Below are 25,498 nucleotides of genomic sequence, written 5' to 3' on the forward strand. Positions count from 1 at the left end.
TTAATTAGTGGCATGTTTGGAATTTTTTAATAGTTTGAGTTTACGAATTCGGAAAAATCATTATTTAATAATTAATATGTTAATTTTATTGTTTTATGATAAAATGATTAAAGTTACATCATATCAACGATTACAGTTAGCAGTTTTAGTTTGTGCAAAATTCTAAATTGCCCAAGCAATTGCTATACAAACGGTAATAATTACGGTAATAATGGATCCAGATTTCAAATGCAAATTAAACTTCGAGATTAGAATGCACATGCATGGTAATTAACCGAGAGCATTCGGGAAAGTTGAGAATTTACGTCTTCGTCGTACGGTTACATACAAGACCTCAAAAACCACAGAACAAACAGTTTTAGATCGTTTTTGACTTGTGTTTACTTCCAATTTATTTGCCTGCAAATAGATAAAGAATAAATAAACAATTGCTGATTCTGGTTATTTGGAAAAATCGACCTCTTATGAAATTTTCGACCAAAAATCAAAATTTCGCAATCGTGTTTTTTGCCCTTATTGGATTGTTTCCGACCTAAGAAGTTGCCCAATAGCAAACATGCAAGTTGTGGGTCGAAAATAAGGAAGATATCGTCTGTCGAAGATTGCGACCGCTCAAAAACCGTTCAAAATACATAGGAAATGTTGATTATTTGGGAACTGGAAAGGCCCCGGTGTCTTTTTATTAGTTCAATGCATTCCTTGTCTCTTTCCGATCAAAATGATGTAGCAGTCGAGGTATTTTGAAAAACTTGAATTTTTTGGAAAAATCGATCTCTTCTATCGACGAACTATTATTACTATTAGCAAATACTGAAATTCGTAGAAGTAAAGTAAAAGTTTTCAGATAGTTTTTCCGCAAAAACTGAACCTATACACGACTTTGGTGCCACATTGAAACGCTTGATATTAACACTAAAATAATATGAAAATTGCGAAAATCGTCCGAATATTGAAAGTGAATATCCTGGCAGCAGCTCGTTGGGCTAAGAAAAAACGTGCCTTTTGGAAAATATGTTTGCTTGATATTTCCAGCATCATTTCAGCTGGCCACACTTTAATGAAGTTTCTGCCATTTTTTTGTTCTGGAGCTTTAATGGCAATTAGAAGTTGAATAAATAACCAGAAATAAGTAAATTACTGGAGTTGTAAAAAATTCTGCATTTTTCTGTAACCAGAATCAATAAATAAATATACATAAGGCCACTAACACGAACAACAAAGCACGCAAGGAAAATCACAGTTTAACAGTTCCATGGAGGCGTATGCACAATTAGAACTACCAAACAAGCAATTTCAACACGTAAAATGGCAATGAAAAAATCGTCCATATGGAACTCCATTGCGGATAATACTAAGTACAGCGTAAGCATTTCGTCAATAAGTGGAGTCAGCTATATCTGCAATAATGGCAAAAGGAGCTTGATTGAAAGGTAAAATTCGAGTTTTCCGACTGGAGAAAATCATGAGTCTTGCGTTTGCAGGATTTTCTGGATCGGCATGGTCATCTGTATGATAATCTTAGCCGCATGGCAAGGTTTATCAGTTTACACGCACTATAAGGAAAGGCCAGTTATTGTCACTGTGGATAATGCGTATTTCGAATGGAAATTTGAATTTCCTACTGCCACAATTTGCTCAGTTGATTTAAAGCCGGACTCTCAATTGAGGACTATTATAGAAAAACTGAACTTGTAAGCTAAAAATTTCCAAAATAAACTGCTCAACAAAATCAAAGATACACCGACAAATTTGGATCAACTTTGAATAAAGTCTGTTTGCAGCAAAGGATTCTATTTCGTGAAAATCGGACCAGGAGAAGACAAATTATCGCTGAAGAAAAAAAATTGATGTTTTGAAACTACCCTGTAAACAAAGGAGATGGCTGAAAAAAATTCAAAAAGCGTTTCGACTTGTTTGGTTTATATTTAAACTTTTGGCGCTGATATCCAAAAAAACCATTTTGTTTCAACTAGGAGCGTGAGGAAATTGGCGAAATTTTGCATTTTTTATTTGCCACTCTGTAGAAAATTTGTCTGAGGTGCTTCATTTTTACCAACACATTGACTACGAAAAACCAAATGGGGCTCAAAAACGCTTCAAACAGAAATTAAATCGCTTGAAGCAATCAGATTTTATTCACTTTTGAATTTGGGTGTGTAACGTTCAATTTGTTGAGCCTTTTATTTCACTAAAACCATCCACTTTTCTTTAAGGAAGTTGAACATTTCCAGACAGTTGCTTCGAAGTGAATATGCCGATTTTATCAACTACCTGCAAGACTTGGCGTTCAAAAATTACATGAGCTACCATGAATATAAGGAATATTCCGCGAGGATTAAACGGGAATTTTTGCACCCTGATCAGTACATGGAGGTATGGGAGATTGACTCAAGCCTCTTCACTAGCCGGATTTATGCCCGCTAGATTTTTCCAGTAGCTGTTTAGACAAAAGCAATTACTCACAACAGTTTTAGTTACAGTTAATTTTAGGTTCTAGATGAAGTGACTTTAAATATTGCTGAAACAACAGGGAAACCAGCGATAAATTTCCCGATGAAACAGGTGAGGCCGGTGTTAAGAGTGTTTACTGAATGGGGCCCTTGTATGGTAGCGAATCCGAATGTGAGCATTTACTTCACTCCAAAGTAGGTACAAATTTTCCTCCAATATTATTTGCGAATCAACTTGCGAATATTTCAGATATTTCAATTCAAGCAATCTGTATGCAGACTATCAGCCGATAGTTTTCACGGTCAACGATTTGACGAGTTTTTTGTTTCAGAAACCCAACTCCACAAAGGGAGTGAGTCATGTGAGTAAAACAGTGTTGCAAAAGTTTGCTGGCTCTATTTCGGGTTTTACAGATTTACTTTCACGCTCCAAACGAAGTGATGGAGATTATGGATCGAAAGGATACTCTCCCGCATCAGCGTTTTCTTACTTCGAAATACGAAGCAGATGTGGTCCAAACGAGTCAGAATGTTTTACCCTTAACTGTCGAAGTAGGTTTGAACAGTAACAATATAAATGCTTGAAACTGTCTGATTGGTTCGGTTTTTTGTACACATTTTTGTGGTTTAAGCAAAAAAACTGCCGGCTTCCCCTGGATTATGGCGAAGAACCTCTGCTACATAGTCCAGTTTATAGTTACAACCTGTGCAAGTTTGAATGTCGGATTAAAATTGCTTTAAAGTATTGCAATTGCACACCCTATTATTATAGGCGATTAGGTACGTACCGGTTCCCGGAACAATTATTTCCGTGATTTGTTGGTGCCAAATAAAACTGTTTCTTTTAGCTCACGAGCCGATTTGCAACCTGAGTGGACTCTACTGCCTATCGAAATACAAAAGTAAACTCAATGGCAAAACAGCATATAAGAACATACTTTTTTCTCGATTTCAGCACAACTGATTTATGCCCGGGACAGTTCCATCGAATGCCCAAATTGCCTGCAAAACTGCGATGTTTACGTATTCCGAGGATACGAAACGGCTTTACCGTATACTTTCCTGCAAACCACTTTGGATACTGGCATTATCTTCCCTAACATTGTTTATATTCGAAACTTAGTCTATTCGAAGATAGATTTAACAGGTAAAAGAAATACATTCTAAACATCATAAGAAACCTACCAGTTAGAATATCTGGATTGTCTAGACAAAAAAATCCAAACAGTATCTGGCGAATTTACTACAAAAACATTTGATTTTAAAAAACCGTTCACTTCCTTGATTTTTTACGATTTTTAAAGAAAAATTATTGCGGCTTCCCCCAAATTAAAGTTTTCAGGTAACTAAATCCTCATTATTACTGAAACGTTGTGTGTTTATTTTGTTTGTATAAGTTAATATTGTCTCTAGAAACGTGCACATTCAGGTACTTTGTTGAAGCTCTAAAATAAGGCTTACCTACACTTTGCAGGAAGTTTAACGTTTTAGTTTGCCGGTTAGTTGCAGTTTAAACTTGGACCTATTGGATTTATATTGGCTTCGTGAGCGCAGTTTCTCAACTTTATTTCCTGCTGGAAAAAGTTATGTTGTTTTGAGCGATTATGCGTTTTTAGTGCAGATTGGCGGCCTTTTTGGACTGTTCTTGGGCTGCAGTCTACTTAGTCTTGTGGAAGTTGTTTATTCCTTAACCATTCGCCTGCTGTGTGGATTGATAAGCAGGAATGAGTAGCACTCTATGCTGTTTCAGGTGACTTAATTTTCTACAAACTTTAAGAAGATTTTGAGCTTTCAAGTCATCTGATTGACTTGGGCATTGATTAAGGTAAATAATTTTGTAATGTAAATGAGCAAGTTTGCGATCCTGCTTACTTATACATTCCTAACTTAATTGAAAAACTTTGAGCGCAATCCAAACTGGATTTTCCTTGATCAGAATTAATAACATCAGAATGCTCAATTTTCGTCTTCCACTATAAAGCATTGATAAGGAGGACAAATCCAATTGGAAAATAAATCGAAAAGAAGGAAAGCCTGCCGTTGCCTTCTAATAAAGTGTACGATTTTATGTCAGAATTAACACTCTTGATGTTCCCAAATGACTAAGGAACTTTGCATTTTAAACAGAGGGTAGTAATCAGAAACCGATTTTCTCGCTCGCTGCCAGCTTTAAATCTAAATTTCGATTTCCGTCAATGTCTTTTTCTTTTAACTACATTGAAAGGAGAATATGTTTGAACAATCAATCGTATCTCTGATTAGCATGGAGTTTTTGGCAAAATCAAAATTTTTATACAAAATAAAGTACTTGTATGTAACGCAAAATCTAAATTGCTCAGGTGGCCGGTGACCAATAAAAATAAGGGAGTTTTCGGTTTAAGGTCGCGAGAAAAGCAGAAAACCTCCTTTGTAAGAGGCTTCAACCACGTTGAAAGTTAAGCTCAGTTGAGCCATTAATCACATAGATACAACTTGTACTGTGTTGCCGATTTTCAGTTTAAAATTCGATTTTCTTGTTCATAAAACCAGCCCGGCTAATCCAGCGATTTACGTTGAAATAATCAATGACTGATTGGGTGATTAGGGATTAGAAAATTGAGTGTGTTAGATATTTGGCGTCTGACTATATAGATTGCGTTCTTGCAGAGAAAAGTTCTTTGTGTTTCAAAAGGCATCGAATTCTGAGCTTCACCGGCTTTGGACACGCTGGTTTTGAAATTAGAGTTTCCAGGCGAGACCAAGTTCTTCAAAAAATCGTCACTTCCAAGCCAACACATGGAGAAACTTGAATTTTTCATAATATATTTCATCAACGTTCGCACATCATGCAGTCATTTGTAAACCAATGCGAGTTAAAACTGAAAATTTCAAAAAAAAAGTAGAGGAAATTTTCGATCAACTCCAATTTTTACTAACTTTATTGAAGGTTCTTACGCAACAGCAATTTTTATTTTTTTTAAATCGTGGATTCCAAGTCCACGAAAGAAGAAACTTGTAAATTTTGGAATGTATAGCAAAGACATGAAGCTAAAACAGCCGTAATTTTCATCTAAATCGCATAAAATTGTGAGTTTTCTCAATTTGGGACTGCTGGTTTTAAAATGAACGTTTTCCGCCAACTGCAGGCTTTCTTTTAAAAATTGGCAACTTTGAAGCCAAATCAAGTATAAACTTCAAACTTTCACTGTATATAGCAGAGGATTAAGGCTGAAGGCTGTGGAATTTTCCTATGAATCACATTGAACTACAATTTTTGCCAGCTTTGAAAATATCGGCCCTAATTGAAAGTTTTCCTATAACTGCAAGCTCTCTTTCAAAATTTCGCAACTTTCAAGCCAGAGCAAGTATAAACTTTGAACTTTCACAGCATATAGCAGCTTATTAGACCCGCAGATTGTAAAATTGTCTTTTTAAGCACATTGAAATACAATTTTTGCCAATTTTGAAAATACCGGTCTTAATTGAATGTTTGCATGCAACTACAAGTTGTTCTTTAAAAAATACTAACTTTTATTTTATACGTTTACACGTATTTTCAATCATTGAAAGCTCTCCTTTAAAAATTCGTAACTTCTAAGTCAGAACTATCAGGAACTTAAAATTTTTACAGTACTAGAGCACTAACAATTGATTTTTTTGCATCATTGCGAAGTCTGGTCTTAAAATTAATGTTTCCACACAACTACAAATTGGGCCTACGATTTGGATATCTGACCGGTGAATAATGTAAATGACTAATTTTCATCTAATCTTCCCGCAGATTCAGATCCTGGAAACAACGCCAAATATTTTACACGGAACAGTGAGTGTTAAAAAACTCGGAAAAATGGGCTATTAATTAGATAAATTGAATAAGAATTGGTTGGAACATCAAGCAAAAAACAAGCCAACACTCAAAATGCAATTTTATTAAATTTCTCTAATACTTCTGATTAAATGAACGAACAATCATTCTAGATGTTCTTCGACAATTAGTCGCAAGCTCCATTTTTCACAATCATCAAAGTGCTGCCGAGTCCTCGAGCCCTCAAAGTGGCCAGATCACAGTCAAACGTGCAACGATTACTGTAAGTGACACCATCGGAACCACATAATGGTTCGTAGTTCATTGGACAGATACACAGTGGAGAATCAATGGGTTCCGCACTGGACACTTCATAGCTGATGATAGCCAGCAACAAAATAGCTAGAAAACACTTCATCTTGGTTCGAAGTTTTGCTTGCAATGGTTTCAACTTGAAGCGCTTTATTCATTTTATTGTGTTATCAACGGCTTTACGTGCCAGACTAAATGATTGATCGTGTAATCTCGATTGGAATGTGATGGAATCATCGGCTTCTACGCGGTGAATTTTTTGCGTCGAAACTGGCCGGAGTTGGCTTTTGTTTAATCGCGCATTTGGAGTTGGTTTGAAAAAATCAACCCAGGATTATTCCTTAAAAGTCTTGTCAATTGCTTTATAATCCATTCTGATCATTTGCCTTGATTGCCAATTGACGCAAAGATAATCCAGAAAAATCCTACAAATTGTGGCGTAATAATCTTCAAAAAGTTCAACAGAACACAAAATTCCACCTTTGGTTCGCCAAAAACACTTGAAGAAGCCGAAACAACATCAGGAACATTTCTGTTTGCACTTTATAAATATCCACCGTTCAGATAACTTATCCAAACACAATAAATCATGGATTTAAACGGATTACCAGCCAAGTTCAGTAGCAAAACTCGACGAATCCTTATAACAAATATTAGTGAATTTCATATCGCGACACATGAAGATTCCCGGTGAAGTGCAAACAAAATGAAACGCATTCTCACGCTGCTGTTATGTTTCCTGATTCTGATCCATCAGGTACATCCGATTGACGCATATGAAGACGAAGTTCCGGTGAAGAAGAAGAAAAAACGAATCCTGCAAGATATTCCTGCAGTCGATGGGTTTGACCCAACGGATCCCAACTTGGACCCCAATGAACCGCTGGTTAGCATTGAAGATTATTGCGATTGTGAGCAAAATTATGAGCCGGTTTGTGGATCGAATGGTCAAACGTACAACAATAAATGCATTTTCGATTGCGAGAATCGAAAAATGTTGATGGCCAATCATCCAGGGATCAGTGTGGTTAAGGCGTATCCCTGTGAAGAAGAAGCGGAGTTGTAACATCGAATAATTTTTGTGAATATAATAAATTTGGCCAATATTTGCCTGTTTTTATTTACTTTTTGCCGAACTAAGGTAAGCATCTATTCATCTACTTACCAACTGCCGCTCACGACCTCTGAGGTAAGTTTGCTGATCTGAAATACGTCTAGAATTCACATCCAATTAAACGTCCACCTGTTAGTTTCATCTAGGACTTTATTCTATAATATGTACAATTATGTATACACATGTATTATGAGAGGTTTTAAATTGTGCGGATATAAAAATATTAATTTGAAATGCTTCGAAATTAGGTTTGCTATAAAACATACAAAAACTGATCACTGCGACTACTTTTGGTGGACGCGTCAAGCTTCAACCATGGGTTTTTTTCATGTATTTGTATGATTTTTGAGCAGGATGAATCTAACGCGATTTGTCCAATTGAAAAGAAAAAAACTGGCTTGAATGTTCAATGCATACGTGAATGGATACTGGGTAGTTAATTCACAGAATTTCAAATGAATCCTCACATAAAACCCACTGCTAGCAGTCGCCTAATTCGCTTAACTCTTATGTAGTTAAACAAGTAAAAATCACAGAGTTTACGAAACTAACACCAAAAAACTCTCAATTGATAACCACTTAGAATAAACATCTCTAGAAACTTTAATAGGGAAATAATCTTATATGATAACGTAACTGTATTGGCTTGAACTGATCGTCTCGATAATACAAACCAAAGGCAAGTTATTATTTATCTAGTTATAAGAGTTTCTGTTTTCCAAAACCTGAAACATCTAGTTGCAGTTCTAAAATTAGATAAACATCTTTACATTAAGAGGGTATTTACAGAGTCAACACAATTTCAAATAGTAAAAATCTAGTAACATGAGAATATCTACAGAATTTTGATCAAATTCAATTAATACAGGACAAAAACGTTATTATTTTTAGTGTAGGAGTTATTACAATGATTACTTGATGTCTAGATTTCCTAAATAACTGTGTATTTACTAGTCAGTGATTTGGGATTAGTGTTTAATGAATTTTGGCTGTCTCGTGCTGGTTCCAGCCAAAATCCATTAGAAAAAAATAGTTTGCACAAAACCAAACAATTGCTTCCAACCACACACATATTTACATATTCTGGACGTAACGTTTATTCACTGGAGTGTTCTTTTCAGGTGATCCTTTAGCACCTCATTTCCTTAATGTTTATCACTGAGACAATGCTAATAATGAGCCCCAACGAACTGTTTTAAATATTTTTTTTTTGGTGTGTTTCTACTGCACACTCATCTTCAGCATTATCTTTTACCTATTTAAAGTACATCAGAGAAGGGCATAACATGGATTTATTTTTCTCTCTTAAACATTGTCGCTCGCGTATTTTTATAACATAATTTTAAAATTTATTCAGATATATACTTTGATTATAGGTTCGCTTCGACTTCACATGCTCATCGATGAAGGCCAGTATATTTTGATTACGAGTTCGAAACAATTTTGGAGACTCGAAACGTGTGGAAAGTTAACGAAGAAATGACAATGATTGACATGATCTATTTTTGCCTTGTTACCCTGTTCTAAATTATTACCAACTAACTATCACTCGTGAATATTTACAACAGGTTTACTAACTTACGGTTCTTTGCTAAACAGCCGATTATACGATCACACATAAGATGAGTTCACATTTGCACGTAACTTTGATTTAGTGGTACATTTTTGATTGGTGCTTATGGAAATCAGCTACTGACTACCATTAGGATCACCATCATGCAAACTGGCACCAGTGGAATACAATGTTGGCCACTGCTAGTCTGCATGGCTGCTGGATGTTCGCCTGCAAAAAAAACAAAACATTTCAAGAATGTGAAGCTCTCGTAAAGGTTTGAGAAGACTGAGCTGGTGGGTGAAGGTTTATAAAACCCCTGGACTTAAAAGCGATCTTGAAATGCCTTTTGTGAAACTTAACTTAACTTAACAAGATTAAAGCGCACTTCCACCTGATAAAGTCAGTTGAATACTTTTCCAAAAAGGTTACTCAAACAATTTCCCGGTTAAGCCGAAAGCTACTTTGGCATATCTAATGTTGCACAAATAGCTGAGCTGTCTATCGGGGTTTCGTCTCTATTCAGCCATAATAAATATGTATAATAAATGACCCAATAAAAATGCAGGCACACGTGCAGTTCCCACTCTATTTACTTCACATACACTGTGAGGATCTCTGGAAGCGAATTTAGTTGTGGTTGCAGGAACGATGTCAGATTACATTGTATTCGAGACAGTTTCCATACCAAGAGTATTGAGGGAGGTTTTAGATAAATATGCCTCCCCAATAACTACAAAATACCTGCCGTTTGATGATTTATATTTCATTTTCCTCCTCGGGGTTAGTTGGAGTTTAACTGGCACTTTTCGAGTTCAATACGTGGAATTTGAGATTTCAATGTTTCGGACATCTATTTTAATTAGAGGATGGATTGTTGCTGATTAGTTAAATGTAACTTTTTTGGTTGGAAGTTTTTCAAATTGCAGCCAGTAGCGATTTGATCTTTGTAAAAATGGAAAGGTTTTGCGCGGTTTTGAATTTTTTCATCCTGTGCTTCAACAGCTGGTTTTTATATCAGCATGGGGAAAAAAGAAACTTTTCAGTGGTGTAAATATCTTCTTCGTTGAGCAACAGGTTTATTCGCCAATGTTTTTTAAACCTTGGAGAGTTTTTAGGGATCAAATGTTTTTTTTTTCATTTTGTCATCATTCGTTCAGAAGCGAGTTTCTAAATAAGTGGTCCATATATTGGAATAAAGGTCTCAGCATTCGATACTGGAAACTTCAAGATAAATGTGGACTGTTGTGGTGTAAATATGGTTTTACTTAATCCAACTGTTGGTGTTGGAAAACTCTTGTCAAAATCAAGTTAGGTATTTCGTTGCTGATAGTGATGCGAGCACAGAAGCATTCTTAAATTATGCCGTAGCTTGAATGCGAGTGTACCAATCAACCAGCCTGTACGCAGAATATCAAGGTCAAGTGTCTCAAATTTTCATAAAATTCGATTCAAACGACCGCATTTTATTTCACTTTTCATAATCATTTTCAATTCATTTCATAATCACTTTTATATTTCAATTTTTAGTTTTGTTGTTGTGATTAGAAATACGCACTTTTAGAAACATTTTAATAACATTTTCTTCCTCAGTCAATATTTGACATCAATCTAAGTATACATCTCAAGCATTTCTCTTATTTTCGTACAATAAGTGGCTAGAAAATAGCAATTCCCTTATGCTGCTTCGGCCTATTTATGGATTTCGGGAACATAAAGCAGAAAATAGCAACATAAATAAACATGCCTCGTGGTGCCCTTTTAATTTTATCGGCAAACGACCATAAATGAAAGCGAAACAAAGCAAGCAAACAAACATTTTATTTACTGTTATCACCTTTTTATGGCCTAATTGATAAAAAGTAATGGATATCCATATCGCCCCAGTTGCTAATTGGGGGGATCCCTCACTTAAGTGTTTCCGAATTAAAATCAGGAATACAAAAACAAAAAAGAGCCTAAACTCGGCCTTTCAAAGGCACGAAACACGTTGAAAAAATACAGCACTATCCAACTCCTGCTGAGCGCCATCCCCTTACCTGTAAAACTTCAATTTGTTGTTCTATTTATGTTCGGCGTCAAAGACATCGAGGCACCAGTAAAATAAAATATATTTGATAAAAAGAATATTGAAACGACACTAGCGAACATCTGGAAAGTTTTTGATCAAGCTCGGTAGATATATAAAACGTATTACGGTCTCGTAATGAGTTTGGGCGTAAAGAAGTGGGCTTCCTTGGGGTACATGAAGGTGTTTCCTATTGGATTAACCCCGAGGAGATTGGAGTTTTAATATTAGATGCGAAGTTGGGCGCAAAATTTATTTCCTGGGTAAGAAGTAATCGGGCGGAAAAGTTCAGGTGGAAGTTGTGTTGTGGAATGACTTCCGGCTAGTTCATCACAGCCTCGAATAGTTGGTTGGGCAAAGTTTAAAAGGTTCGATGGAGTTATGAGGGAATCAGCTAAATATAATATTTTAGTGAATTTGCCCGTTTTAAATTTTAATTTGCGATGGTAAAACGTGTTAAGCTTTTCATTCATCAACGGACTTGGACGGGATCAAAAAATTCAACATTTTCTCATTGAAGCATTAATTTTCAAGTTCCCGCTTTTAACAAGTTAATTTTTAATTTTCCATAACATTCAAACTTTCCTAATTCGCCGGTATCCTTTCGTGATTAATGAAGTTGATTTTCCTTTAAAATATTCCAAATAGGAAAGTTTGGTGTTAGTCGATCCTTGTTCCGAGTTGGGCCTAATTGATTTAAGCCGTTTTTCAGTTTTTTCAACTTCCAAACTAACTTAAAACCAATGCGAACGTTATTCTGCAACTTTCGCCGATTTTCGCCGCAACAATTTTTCGCATTTTGGCAGCACATTTTCATCAAATACGGCGCGAAATGCGGCGGAACAGGTTTGAAAATCCGCATTTGGAACTAATTAACGCGCCATCTCATTTTTCACCTAAAAAATGTCAGCTGCTGGCAATTAATTACATTTGACTTTATATCTAGTAAGCAGCCCTTCATATATTTTTTATTTATGTAAACTTGTATGGCCGGACCGAAAAAAACCCATCTATCATCATTAGGGCAGAAAAAAGATGAAGGTAATGAAGCTGTGCCATTAAATATTAAATATTATTTCGCCACAGCCACAGAGAAGAAATTGCGTCTTTCGTTATTAGAATATTTTTCCATAATGTACAGGTTGAATCCAAACTTTATATTCGATCGAAGAAAGTCGAAGAAATGTGTCCAAATTGGGTGGGATGGAATGGCTTTTTTTTTTAACTTACCATTAAGAACATGGACAGCAGCGGAAGCAGGCGTGGCATTGGACGGCATGCAAGTGTAGTTTCCAGAGTCAGAAAGCAGAGCTTTGGTTATAAGAAGCTTGCTAGTCGTCCCAGCTTCAGTTTTTTCAGTTTCTAAACTAATTCCACCTCGTGGAGAGTCGAAGTCAACCACCGATTTTCCGTGATACCTGAAAGGGTGGCAGGCATTAAAACATTTTGGTTTACGCGATCTTTCAAGCTTACCAGTGCACTGAGGATGGCGGCGTTGAATAAACATTCACTGTACAAGTTATAGCTATGGTGCTTCCCTTCATCACGTGAATTTCCGGAGATCCTACAATACTAGCCTGAGCATCTGCAACAATAAACACTTTTAAAAAATATTTACTACGTTCACCCTTTGGTTGCTGGTAGCTTTAAAACAGCGCGAAACTAGAACTAGGTGGGTATCATATCCCAAACTGAATAAAACGCGAATAGACTGTCGCCGGAGTTAAATTAAATAACCGCAATATAACTCCAGTATTTGTCTTCATCCGGAATCGCAGTAATTTAATTAACCTAAGTAACTGTTATTTTCCCTTTAATGCCTGAAAATTAGCGAATTCTCAGGGCGCTGAATCAATCCTGTAGCTTGCAGGGTACCCAAAGGGAGTGAACAAACAAATGGGGTTGTAATTGTGCAGTTTTCGTCAAAAAGGAATTATTTAACAATTTGTAAATAGTCTCAACTCCGAACTTGGCAGTCTGATGAGTAATTCTCCGTTTTTGCCAACTTTGCCATCAAATAAGTTGCAAACATACGTAAGTAAACAGTAGACAAATTTGCGGCTATTTATAAGGGCTTTGAGCGAATTCAGCAAAGTCGGTAGTAAATTTTATTGCAGCCACTTTTAAGCATTTATATTTAGGGTGCGGGTAAATTTAGTGGCTCTGAAGACATTACCTCGGAGCTTAAGCGAACTTGTGGGCTGGTTGTCTGCATTAAATTCCAGTTGAGATGATATAATTAGTCAGGTAAATATTCGTTTTAGTTCTGTGGGTGAATTTTTCACGAAATTTCAGCAGCTTGATTAATTGGAAAAAAATCCTAAAAACCAATAAGTCAGGGTTTAGAAATAAGAACGCAAAGTTTTGAACTTGGAAGCGGGGTTTTCCGGAAATTCGTTTTTAAGAAACTGGGCTAGATATCACAAAAAAATTCAGAAGTCGATCGATAAAGCTTCGACTAACATCCGGTGTTAAATTGGGGCCATTTGAGACTATGGGTACTTCACTATTATTGTTCAAAGTTGCGAAAATGTATGCTATTTTTATTTTCACATCGTGCCCTTCTGAAACCCGCTTAAAAAACAGTTTAGCTATGAGAGTTCGAGGTTCGGCGTTCTATCAAGGATACTGAAATTTATATGTGGTTCCACCTGATTGAATGGTTTCTTCACAATTATTTTTTTTTACTTTGGGGAGCTTTTGAGCGGCCTTTTATACTCGCATCATTTTCTTCTGAATCCAGGTTTTAAAAGAACCAGCTTAACCATCAGGGCGACAGATGTAAAAGTCAAGTACAGAAAACTTGATTTATATACGGTGTAAATGAGGTTTCAGTTCATTAATTAGTTCCCGCATTTGGAAAATTTGGAAAGTTTTGGTGTTTTTTTTTTCACTTTTACGCAACACTTTCTAGAACTATTTTTTTTCAAAACCGGTTTAGCTATCAAAACAAGGGGTTTTGTACTTGTTCAAGGAAGCTCTACTTCAAATGTTTTTTAAATGTAGTTTCTTTTCATTAACGGGTTCCTTCATAGCTACTTTTCAAAATTTGGAAAGTTTCCTGTGAATTTTTATTTCTGATCATGTTCTTCTGAAGCCGGTTTTTGAAGAATCGGATCAGTCATCAGGACGACAGTTTCTAAACTCGATAAGGAGCAAGTTTATGCGCGGTATGGAATTTTCGGAACCTCATTTTCGAAGAAAAAAAGTTTATTTATCGGACTTAGAGGCCAAGCACTTGTTCAAGGAAGCTTTAGTTTATTTAGGGTGATTCCTTTATAATTATTTTTGAAGCCTTAGAGAGCTTTTTAATCCTTACCAAAATTTGCCCTACATTTATTTTTACATCATGCTTTTCTGGAATCGTTTATGAAAAATCGGAATTAGAAAATAGATCTAGAAAGCTTCAATGTAAATACGGTCTAAAGTTGGCTTCATTTAGTTGACTGGTTCCTTTATACTTTTTTATTTTTGAAACGCTTACAAGTTTTTGCGCGGCTTGCATTTTCACATCATGTCTTTAAAACGCAGGTTATTCAAAAACCTGTTGGAGTATGGCAATAAATGTTTCAGTACTCGATAAGCAAATTTTTCATGAGTTGAGTAATTGGTGTGAATCTGGTTCCATTTGAGTTGGTTCCACTGGTTTGTGAATAATGAATTTATTAAATCAGGGAAATTTTTGTGCGGTTTTAATGTTAAAAGTTTTAGAAAAATGGTCACTGGCTCTTTGTGTCAACTATTCGGGAACTTTCAATTTAATTCTAAAATGTCGTAAAATGTTGAACATTGAATTTTCCGCAACTACTTTGTTATAAGTTAAATTCAGATGCGCAAAGTAGTGGAAGTTGCTGCCCTATTTCCGCTCCAACCACTGTAACGGAAACTCCAATTATCGCCATTTAATAATGGGAGTCTATTTCATTAATACCTGCTATAAAGGAGAATTTCGACTTCAAAGTCGTGCTTTTCTGAACTTTAAACTAGGAAATTAAACGGAGCTTTATCCCTGGCTTATCTACGTGTTAGATAATTCCTCAACTTCTAAAAAGTTTGCCGGGTTTTAACTTGACTGCGGACTAGTTTTATTGTTTGAGGAAAATTGTAAATAGTTGCCATATTACGTTGAGAATTTCCTAGTTATAAATGGGGAAGTTAAAGCTTCTGTAAAGCCATCAGGCATGAATAAAATAAAGTTTCAAATGCTCTCGTTTTTGCGCTGGAGTTTTGGCATTTTAAACAGTTTTTCTAACCGTTTCCATTGTCTAACTCCAGATCATTCCCAGAAGTTATTGATAGCTTTAGTTCAATTGGTCCTTGTGATTTTACATGGAGTTGTAAATAATGCAATTATCGAACTTTACTCAAAATGACATAATCACCGAACCCCAGCTCCCAAGTAATGGAAACTGGTTAACAGCAACGAAATTGACCTAAAGTTATGTTTAGTATGGAGGGTGCAGAGAAATGCCAAAATTACTAGCCAAACCCAATATAGCACGACGAACTTCCATAACAGTTCGATAGTGTTCGGGGATTTTATGTCTTTTGGACGTGAGTTGTTAACAAAATCATTTTCTACAGCTCCATCGATTATTATTGGCTTTGCCAGATGTCGCTATCTAATTGCAATATTGAAAGTCCAACTTGAAATTCAACTATCGATAATCCTTCTGGACCGTCCAACATTCGATACACTGATTATTCTGGAGTAGTGGTCTGTACCAGCGAGGAAATTCGGGTCTGCAACAAAAAAGCACGTGACAGAGACAGGCAGAAGAAGAAGGCAAAAACTAAATTTAAAACAATTTAAGCCAACATGCAGTAGAAGATTTCATGAAGAGTGTCAGTGACTAGCCCACACAAGCTTCGTCTTTCTCATGCAGCGTTGCTTCATAAGCTTCAGTTCAGTGGTTAAAAGGAAACCGGTTTATTTGGGGATGAAAAGGAGTAGTAAATGAAATATTTTTAGGCAAAGATTAACAGTTGAAAAGATAAAACTGAAAATTTCAGTGAAATTAAATAGATCTTATCAAAAGATCAAAGATAGACTTTTGTCTCAATTTCATGGAGAAATATTACACAGTTTGTCACGAAGTTAACATTTTCATTGATTCTTTATTTGAATGTTTGAAGATTAGTTGAAGACAGTATGGGCAACTTTGCCATTACTTCCAACCTCCCAACCAAAAAAACACTTGATTGAAAAATGTCTCTTTGTTTCAAAAATTTATGTGCGTAAACAATTCTTTTTTCATTTTGGTTTGGCGACATTTCAATTTTGTAACCACTGTGTTACAACTTCAATTATTGAAGCTTTATGCCGGTATTGCGCTACGCACTCTTTCCCATAGAGAATAAATTGGGCCAATTATTGAAGGGATAAATTGTACGATTGATCGATGAAACATGTCTTTGCTGTGTCGAGCCTTTCGGATACAAAACTATTACAAAACCAAAAGTTGCAAAAATCCTGTTAAAATAAACGTTTTGCAATTTTTCGTTTCGGGCCAGTGTCGTGCTCGAAGAGCTCGGCACAACAATGACATTAAACAATATTTTATGTATTGGTTGTGTCGAGCCTCAGATAAAAACTGTTTTAAAATGAAAATTTTCGGAAAAAACTGCGGACTGGAAATTGTCAGGCAATTTTTGTTTGCAGTGACGATTTTGGCAGCGATTCTTGAAATCCATTTACAAATCATAAGAGATGTTGAGGTGCTGTGTTGCATGCAATAAATTAAGCAAGTTAATAAAAAAAAATAGTCGCTTCTTTGGACGCATAAGAGGAAAATTTGGCTGTTGGCTCATGTGTTGATTTTACTAAAATTGAGAGACCTTCAATAATTGGCTCACTTTTTTTAAGAAAAACATTTCTGTTTATTCTGGAATTTTAACTGAACAAATTGGATTTGCTTTGAGATAGCTAGGAAACGTTCGGAAAACTTTGAAAGGAAATGGAACACAGAAAGTGAAAATTGAATGGGCAAACTGAAGAAAAACTGCGTTTAATGAGCGAAACAAAATGTAATATTGCATATAATGTTGCGCATATTAATGTAAATCACATATCACCATGGGTTAAATCTAAAAAACAGCGCTTTTGGTTAGGACGCTACAATCCACTGGCAAATTATTGCCACTTGAGCCAATTTTTTGGAAAGTTAGTAGATCACTATTTATTAATATTTCACTCTCATCAGTGGTTAACAATTCAAAATCTGTGGGTTTAAGAGGTTGAAAAATATTCAAAAGCATTGATTATCTGAGTCTTGTAAAAGCTCTGCTGGTATTTTTATACTGTCGGTCCTACATTTGAATAAACGGCTTCTTCAAGCGTCCAATGCGAAACATAGATCTTGCGCGTTATTTTCACCCAATTTGCGGTACCATCTAAATTGGCGGCCACAAATTCCCAGCGAAAAAAAGTATTCATTTACGAGCGGAGGTTGTTATCATCACAAAATAAATGGCGCTTAAGCAAAAGAAGTTACTTTCCCTCTCGAAAAACTTATTCAAGCGTACTTTGACAAATAGGGGTCAGATATAGATAGCGGCTTGTCTGATTTGTCAAAGTTGGTGGAAACTTTGCGTTATCGGCATGAAAACTAGTCGAATGGAACGGCAATTGTCGAGTTTGCGAGTGGGGATTGGGGGAGATTTGCCACCTATAATCGGTGGTGAACTGGCAGGCAACTGGAAAACGACTTACCATCCACGTTGAGCATGATGGGTAAGCTGATCTTCGGTTCAGTGTTCACTTGGCATTCATAAACGCCCGCGTCGCGCTTCTGAACATATTCTATTCTCAAATCCCAGTCGTCACTGTGTTCTGGATGTCGCACACTAAATCTTCCATCTCCTGTATAAGTGTGAATACCGGAGGTCAGGATGTGAAGGTCCCGCTTTCGCATCCAGGAAACCTGCAACAGTAACCAAAAGTTTAAAAACTTCACCTTATCAGCACCCCAAACTAGAGCTCAGTTTTAAAATAGAGTCAGTTGCATAGTTGTATTTATAATATATCGCTAAATTTATGAGTTGTAAAAAGTGATTATTAAAACGCTATGTGCTGATGCGGATGTGAAATATTCGGCAGCTCTAAGCGAATTTAATTAAACAAAATCAAACGCGATTTAACTCTGTCAGAGTTTGCAATTGTTGTCCAGCGGAAATATTGTTAATTGCTTGAACTGCCACAGACATCGACTTTGTTCAATTTGAAACTTAATCCATTCTAAAGCAAATTTGGCAGTTCAAATTGGCACTCGAGTGTGATAACTCTACATTGGCCCATTAGAGATCGGTTTGACTTTGCAAAAGCCACAAACTTCCAAACACTTAAACCATTCGGTTTAAGAGCGAACTTTGAAACGTAAATTTAATTCGTAATATGGCTCACCATTAGAATCTAATCTATTCGACTAAAAGTGCCATATATTGTTATTTTCTACAGCGTTAATATCGTTTTCGTGTTGTGCAGCCATCATTAAAGCATTAGCAAGGGGAGTGAGAACGATTTCATTTTCCGATATAGCGCAGCGACTAATGAAACCACCGAAAGTAAATCCCACTAGCGCCTCGCTTATTGTTTAAATAGAACTTCCCGATTTTCCGCAACTTTGAACTCGATTATTTAAGAGCAATGATTTAACACCCCGAAATTCTCAATTCTCTCGCTTGTTGAATATCAATTATCATTTATTCCAATAACAATTCTTCTTTAAGCCCACATTATTCAGCGTTGACACGATGTAAAGCTGTAAGATGTTAGCGGAAAACCCCGTGGCGACTGTATTACATTGCTTTATTTAATCCCTTGCAAGTCTAACAAAAGCTGTTGAGAAACTGAAGTACAGTTTGGAAACTTTACTTGTCTAACCTGTACGATCAAATGTGATCTAATTTCGTTTAAATAATAGTTGATTATTAGGAAGTTCTTGACGGCGTTTCCTCATTAACGGTGTAATTGGATTTACGAAATAATTTTGCTTGGGCGTTTATCGACTGGCTGAAGCGCAAAAATTGCCAGACTTGAGCAATTTTTTCCTATATTTGCTTAACAAACGCGAATATTCTGCTTGGTGTGGCCACATAAAGCAAAGTCAACCAGAATTTAATTACATCTATGCGTTGCTGGATGTAATTCGAAAAATATACTACGGCGCCCGTTGGAATACGAGGCATTTTTAATCCCGCAGGATCTCAAAAGGAGCTCGTTGATTATTATAAATACACCAAAGCAAACCCAGTGGAGGGTTTTATGATTGTGCCACCATGTGTGCTTTGGTTTCAGTTAGTAACATAAAAAACACAAATTGGAGATTCTAAATTAGGCAAACGTGCTTTGGAAAGGCGCAAAGAAGAGGGGAATTGAAGGGTTTGGATTAATATTCAAAGCTTCGTGGTTATTAGCAAATTTTCCTGCAGGTCACTTCTTCTATATATTTCTTCTCCCGGTGTCTTTTGAGAGGATGTTTTTATTGGAACATCTAGTTTTTCGCCGTTACTGTACAGGTTTGGAAACACCTTGAACACAAAATGTTCAAAACATTTTTACTGTTTGACTGAATGGAATTAATTTTCAAACTCCTTATTTTAACTTTCCTTTGGTAAATGCTTGCATATTATTGTTAATAACAATAAATTCCATACATTTGTCTCCATTTTAAGGCTTAGTAGCTTCACATTTTTTAATTGACCTAAATCAACTAAAGTGCTCATAATTCGTGGATAAATGGAAATACTAAGAGGTCRGCCATACAAGAAAATTTCTAATTTTAAAGAACTATTAACGACGACAGCGCACGCACGTTATACTAGGACCTGGTGTATTCAAGTTTAAACAAAGTGATGTTATCTCCATGACTTAGAGAAAACCAGCCATTTTTATATTAAATGATTTAAACCAATGAAGAAATTCTTCAAAATTTTGAAAATTGATTGCCTTTTTATATTAAAAATAAYTTTTTTTYGCTTTCTTCGATAGTTTGTGCAAAACGTAATTCTTCGAGTTCATTCAATTTTTCATCTTTACTCTTTTTGAGTTTTAATATCCTTAGATAAGTATCGAGGACAATTTGGAAAAATTGACGGTATTTCACCTGTTCGGGAATCTTGGGCTGAGGTGACCCAAATGAGGTCAGAAGGGGTTGAGAAATGAAGTTCACACACTTTAGAACTATTCATGGGATCGAAATTTTTGCGCGGACTCAAATAGAAGCGCCATTTACAATATTAGTCAATTTCATTGAAACATCAATTTATTTGCGAATCAATGGAGAATATCAAACATAACAGAATCTAAGGACTGGCCTGGATAAAAAATGAAATTGTTATAAAATACCATTTCTTTGCTAAGAGGGTAAAAGTCTTGACAGGAGAGTGCGAAGGCCAGATAAAAGGACTTTCGTCATTTTGCCATCAGCTTTTTTCTGCGTTGATGAAGGAAAATGGATTCAGGATAAAAAAAGAAGGAAAAAAGCAATTACACCAGACACGCGTTCTGTTTTAAAATGCTTCCGAATAAATAATGACGAGCAAAATGCTTTAGACGAAACAAGAAATTTGCGGCAGAGTCGTCGTTTGCACGTCACTTCTTTGGCCCAAAAATAAGTTTTCTTATCATGTTCTTGACAAAAATTTTATTGAAAACAAGTGCACATTCAATTACGTCCATGTGGGTTTTTAGGTGAAAAACTTTCAGTTATTCCTTCAACCCATCTGTGATCGAGCTTGAATGCAAAGAAAACCCATCAAGTCCTAGACGAAAACGTTTACAAAAACCTTCCAGGCACTTGAGGTTGAGTAGCTTCCAAATCGAAATACTAAAGAAAATCCTTTGAAAGCATCAAACTTCCACTAACAACTACAACACCTTTCATCTTAGTACTATTCAGCCAGATCCTTCAAAGGAAAATTTGCCACCGTTATTGTCTATGTTGTCGGTCCATCAAACAGGCTTTCCTTTATCTGGACCCCCTACGGCCTAATTTTCCTTCCAGACAAACGGTTCCCGTTTATATTTTTAATCATACATGTGGATTTCGCCAGCATTGTCCTCCCATCGAGAATAATTACGTGGCAAACAGGAGTTATTAAAACACAAAGCTGCGGATAAAAGTCCCTTACTGGCAGAGTGAATATGAATTATCGATTGCTGTTTTTCGACAAACGAATGACACGAAAAAGGAAATTTCAAAGCCTGGAATTTTTTTTCGTTTGCCTTTTAGGCAAGTTCGCTAAAGAATTAGTAAACAAAGCTTAAAGCAGGAAAAAGTGCCAATTAATTTTGTTTTCCCCAAGTTCATTGGCCCATCATTTCCCTTGCCATTGCGCGAATAATTATATAGAATTGACGGGCAAAAATTATGCCACCAATGTAGCAGGGCATTGTGTGGTCGATTCGTTAAAATAGCCAACGTATTCTCTATTGAAAGTTTTCCGATGGAATAAAATTTCAATTGCTGGCTCGCATTGTTAAACATGTAAATTAGCCTTTGGGCTCGTTTGGAATAACTGTTGCAAACCGGTATTTAATTTCTGGAATTATTTAACACTCAAATAGCCAAATCACCAATTCGAACAAGATGCAGGTCATGTTTGATGGGTCAGTTTTGCTTTAAATCGCAAAATGTTCCGGAATTTTAGCAGTAAGTTGAGATAAGAGAGTGTGAAAATCAAAAAATATTTTTCTTAGCAAAGGAAAATGAGAAACTAGCCAATTGAATCGTTAAATAGAACGAAAAGTTTAAAAATTGTTCTAAAACAAAAATTATTAAAATCTGGATTTGGATTGAAGTTTTCTGCATAAGAAACTGTTAGACAATGAAATTGACATGAATTGCATCTGTATAAGATTTACGATTAAAGCACAAAATCCGTTAATATAATTAAGCTTCTCAAACTAATTAATCCGTTGCTTATTAGTTGTCAGTAAATTACCAATTTGTTCTTAGTATGTTCGTCTTTGCCGCAGAATAAGCCCAGAGTGGCAGTTGGGTAGAGCCCGATTCGGCTGCATAGAGACCGATCGCAAATTATATTGTCTTATTTACTGCGATTTCGACATACTTTCACGAAGGATTCGGTCCAAATTCCCGATTAAAATCCAATTTGGAACGGAAAGTGATAGAGCTAACGTTACGTCTAATTTGGCAACGCTTAGAGCGCTCTAATTTATGACCGTCGAAGGAAAGCGACGGGTTTGCAATTCGAAAGTAGGAAAATTTATTTTTGCTTGTAGATTTATTATGTTGGATTGTTTCGAATGGGGAAATATGGAATTCCGTTTTAATTGTAACATTTTTTTATGTAACAGACTCCCGCAGGACTCTTTCAAAGCGCAAGTCTATATTGAACTGCATTAAATCTGTCCCCGTAGCCCTTAGATATGAGAAGAAAATTGAAACGCAAAAGTTTTTAATTTTATTTAATTTGACCCTTATTTAAAAGTCTCTTGCTGCAAGACTAAGTTTGAATCAGACCATGAAAATGGTGGGTGATACTGCCAACCAAAACGTTGTGATAAAACGTCTTTGTAAGACAGTGAAAGTATGCAAATGATCTGCTGATGCAAATATGGCAAAATTGTGCGTCTGGACAAGTTGATTCAAATTTAATGCCGTTTGCTTTAGCCTGGATGCCTCTTGTTGTCCGTTCCTATTTTGATAATAATCCTTACTCTAAATCTGGCCGGCTTATTCTTGTGTTAATTACCAAATAAATTGGGCTTGGTAAAAGCCCCCGATTAAACTGCTTTGAACTTACTTTAAGCCGAGGCTCGAAATTGAAATCGCAGCCTGAAAGGGACGAAATTTACTGACTTTAGATTAGACCAGAAATTCTAGTGTGGTGATATTAGTGGTTCGTATTTTGGGCAGATCTTGCACGAATAGTTTCGATGTGCAAACACCTATTAGTGCCGCAGTTTATTGCTTCAGACTCATTCATTTGGAATTTTTCCTGAATCCTTAAGCCGTTTTAAAACAGTTCCATTTTAGGATTATGATTAATTGCGTTTTTTCCGTTGCTGAACCAATTGATTGTCAATCTCTAATGCTTTAAGCCGGTAAAGGGAAAATCGCTTTCGTATCTAATTCTCTGGTTGACGCACACTACATTTATACCCTGGCAGTAAATCGCTCACATTTGGCGATTTTCGTTGGAAACCGCAATTATTCAAGCGAATACTCAAATTCTCCCCCTTGGTTAGTTGTGTTTGGAAATTATTATTTCAGCAGCAAATTCAGTTGAGAAACTTTGCGTACTTCGAGTTGAAAACCCGTAAACTTCAAAAATTTCCTTCCTGAAGAGTTTCCCTCGACTACCACATTCAATGACCATAAATTGCTGGAAAAATCATCCTCCTATCGTTGTATATAAACCACCACATACCGTATATGCATCCCTCGTGCGTGCAACCTATTTCCATATGAGATATTTCCCACGGGAGTAATTTTGCACTCTCTTCGCAATACAATTGGTATGTATGTAGGCAAATTCCGTGTGATATTGCAGTTTCAATGTGGGCATAAATGCATTTGACAGCTCGCAGTTTTCCTGCTTGACGAGTTTTCTAAGTACGCTGCCACCTTCTATATCCTTTGAGTACGCTGATGTATTTACAACTTATACAGGAAAACACACTCAATAATTCAACCTCATTAGGGATCACTTACTTATTCTGTTTGCTGATGTGAAACAGTGAGGTTTTGCCCTGTATTTTAAGAACATGATACAATTTTATGCACAGGAGTACAGGAAATACTGGAAGTGAATTCACGTCGTAGAAGAATGATAGGGTTTTTTTTTAAGTAAAGTATCCTTCTGCCAGCCCTAACTGTCGAAGACCAACTGACCTAAAATAATTTCTAGAATTTTCTATTTCCTTTGCAGGTTTTGTTTCTGGACCTCTATAAGAATTTTTAAAAGTTCAGTTGCCTACGCCCATGTATTCAACTGGAACTTGCTGTTTCGCACATTCCAGAAACTTATTCAAGTAACAAGCACGACACGACATCTCTGACTGCAGGATTGCAGGAAGGTGTGTTCCCTAAACGATTCCAACAATTCGCTGCAAATGTAAATTGCTCACGTGTCGTCCTGTTTCTCTCTGGAAAATTGATTGCTTTCATATGGTAAATTTCGGTGAAAAACTTTGCGGCCCTGTTTGCTTGCAAATTATTGTTGCGTCGAGTAGGAAACTTTAAGAATACTAACGCTGGCATAATTATAATCTGGTTCGTTTTGCTGAATTTTGTTCTTATATCAAAAGACTTAACCTTTTTGGGAGGTTTTACAAACCCCCAAGTTTGTTCAAGTTGTTCTTGCGCCTTTGTGCATACGGCATTCTAAAATGCATTCGAAAGAAAGCTCAATTTTGGGGCATTTCTTAAGTTTTTGGAATTACAAAATGCACTGTAAACTGCGCGAGTTCGGAGTTGAAGAGTGTGGAAGATTTCAAAAAGCACAGTTTTGTTTATTGTTATTATTGACAAGGGCTATCCAGCTGTAACCATCTGTTAATAACAAAAAAAATCATTGCAGCTGTAACTTGTCATTAAAAAATTGTAGAAGAGAACTTTTCCGATATGAAAAATTTTCGTAATTTGAAGCATAGATCGTATTTTTTTTTGAATGCCTAAGTATTCCAATATGCTGCCAAATAAACATGGAACAACTTCTAAATAATGCTTAATAACAAAGTTGAAATTCGATCTTCAACTGTTAACATCTTCTAGAAATTTTCGCAAGAAAAATTTTCAATACTTTTCTCGTACTCCCCAAGTGAGCCTCTATCACCCCTTAAAAGAAATTACGCCAATTTTGAATCATCCTGTATATGCCATAAAAAAAACTTTGACTTGAGCTCAAAAAACACACGGATGGAACTTGGCCGGAAGTGTACTAGATTTTTTTCGAAAAAAAACTCAAATCTTTTTATCCCACAGAAATAATCCATATGTGCTTTGCACTTTATTATGCATACTTTCCTTGGAGGCCTTAAAAAGAATTCGCCCTCATGAAAATGCGGGGTGTAACGAACACACAAGGAAGATGTACCATGTTTGCGTATTTCTATATAGGAATAGGTAAAAATATGCAAAGCTAAAATTACATTTTCAATGGTTTACTGTTTATCCTCGGTTACTATTTACATTTATTATAAGTAAAGGCGGTAAACTAAAGAAAAGGAGTAGCAGAAAACTGCCTGAGT

At 36.1% G+C, this 25,498-nt stretch overlaps 3 protein-coding genes across 4 annotated transcripts in view; 2 read left to right on the forward strand and 1 right to left on the reverse strand.

Annotated features, from left to right (window-relative positions):
* The first annotated feature begins 1,305 nt into the window (after positions 1–1,305).
* On the forward strand, positions 1,306–3,617 carry LOC109546945. Its single transcript, XM_019918121.2, has 9 exons — positions 1,306–1,430; positions 1,482–1,691; positions 2,214–2,373; positions 2,491–2,645; positions 2,701–2,812; positions 2,865–3,002; positions 3,083–3,230; positions 3,299–3,352; positions 3,406–3,617. The coding sequence occupies exons 1-9, from the start codon at positions 1,306–1,308 to the stop codon at positions 3,615–3,617; spliced, it is 1,314 nt and encodes a 437-aa protein (XP_019773680.2).
* A 3,520-nt stretch (positions 3,618–7,137) lies between these two features.
* LOC109546952 lies at positions 7,138–7,652 on the forward strand. Its single transcript, XM_019918137.2, has one exon. It carries the CDS (start codon positions 7,253–7,255, stop codon positions 7,610–7,612), a length of 360 nt encoding a protein of 119 aa, XP_019773696.1. The 5' UTR covers positions 7,138–7,252; the 3' UTR covers positions 7,613–7,652.
* Positions 7,653–7,792: 140 nt separating this feature from the next.
* Positions 7,793–25,498, reverse strand: part of LOC109546944 (lachesin) — a 143,846-nt gene continuing 126,140 nt past the window's right edge. The window contains exons 4-8 of one of the 2 annotated variants that reach the window (XM_048668378.1): positions 17,993–18,203; positions 16,006–16,023; positions 12,754–12,865; positions 12,511–12,698; positions 7,793–9,443 (exon numbers count right to left, since the gene is read on the reverse strand). In XM_048668378.1, the coding sequence (XP_048524335.1) occupies positions 9,346–9,443; positions 12,511–12,698; positions 12,754–12,865; positions 16,006–16,023; positions 17,993–18,203 (627 nt within the window). In that variant the 3' untranslated portion in view covers positions 7,793–9,345. The remainder of the gene's footprint in view (positions 9,444–12,510; positions 12,699–12,753; positions 12,866–16,005; positions 16,024–17,992; positions 18,204–25,498) is intronic. The other variant, XM_048668379.1, reaches the window with a different exon arrangement.

The sequence above is a fragment of the Dendroctonus ponderosae genome, unplaced genomic scaffold, assembly GCF_020466585.1.
Source record: "Dendroctonus ponderosae isolate FM_Combo_2020 unplaced genomic scaffold, Dpon_F_20191213v2 Dpon_F_20191213_7, whole genome shotgun sequence".
Lineage (NCBI taxonomy): Eukaryota > Metazoa > Arthropoda > Insecta > Coleoptera > Curculionidae > Dendroctonus > Dendroctonus ponderosae.

What these genes read in the sequence shown, in the direction of transcription:
- LOC109546945 (XM_019918121.2), top strand. Translation starts at nt 1,306, where the DNA reads ATGGCAATGAAAAAATCGTCCATATGGAACTCCATTGCGGATAATACT. An exon ending in CCACAAAGGGAGTGAGTCAT is followed by an intron (nt 2,813 to 2,864) that starts GTGAGTAAAACA and finishes CGGGTTTTACAG; the next exon opens with ATTTACTTTCACGCTCCAAA. An exon ending in CTATTATTATAGGCGATTAG is followed by an intron (nt 3,231 to 3,298) that starts GTACGTACCGGT and finishes TGTTTCTTTTAG; the next exon opens with CTCACGAGCCGATTTGCAAC.
- LOC109546952 (XM_019918137.2), top strand. Translation starts at nt 7,253, where the DNA reads ATGAAACGCATTCTCACGCTGCTGTTATGTTTCCTGATTCTGATCCAT.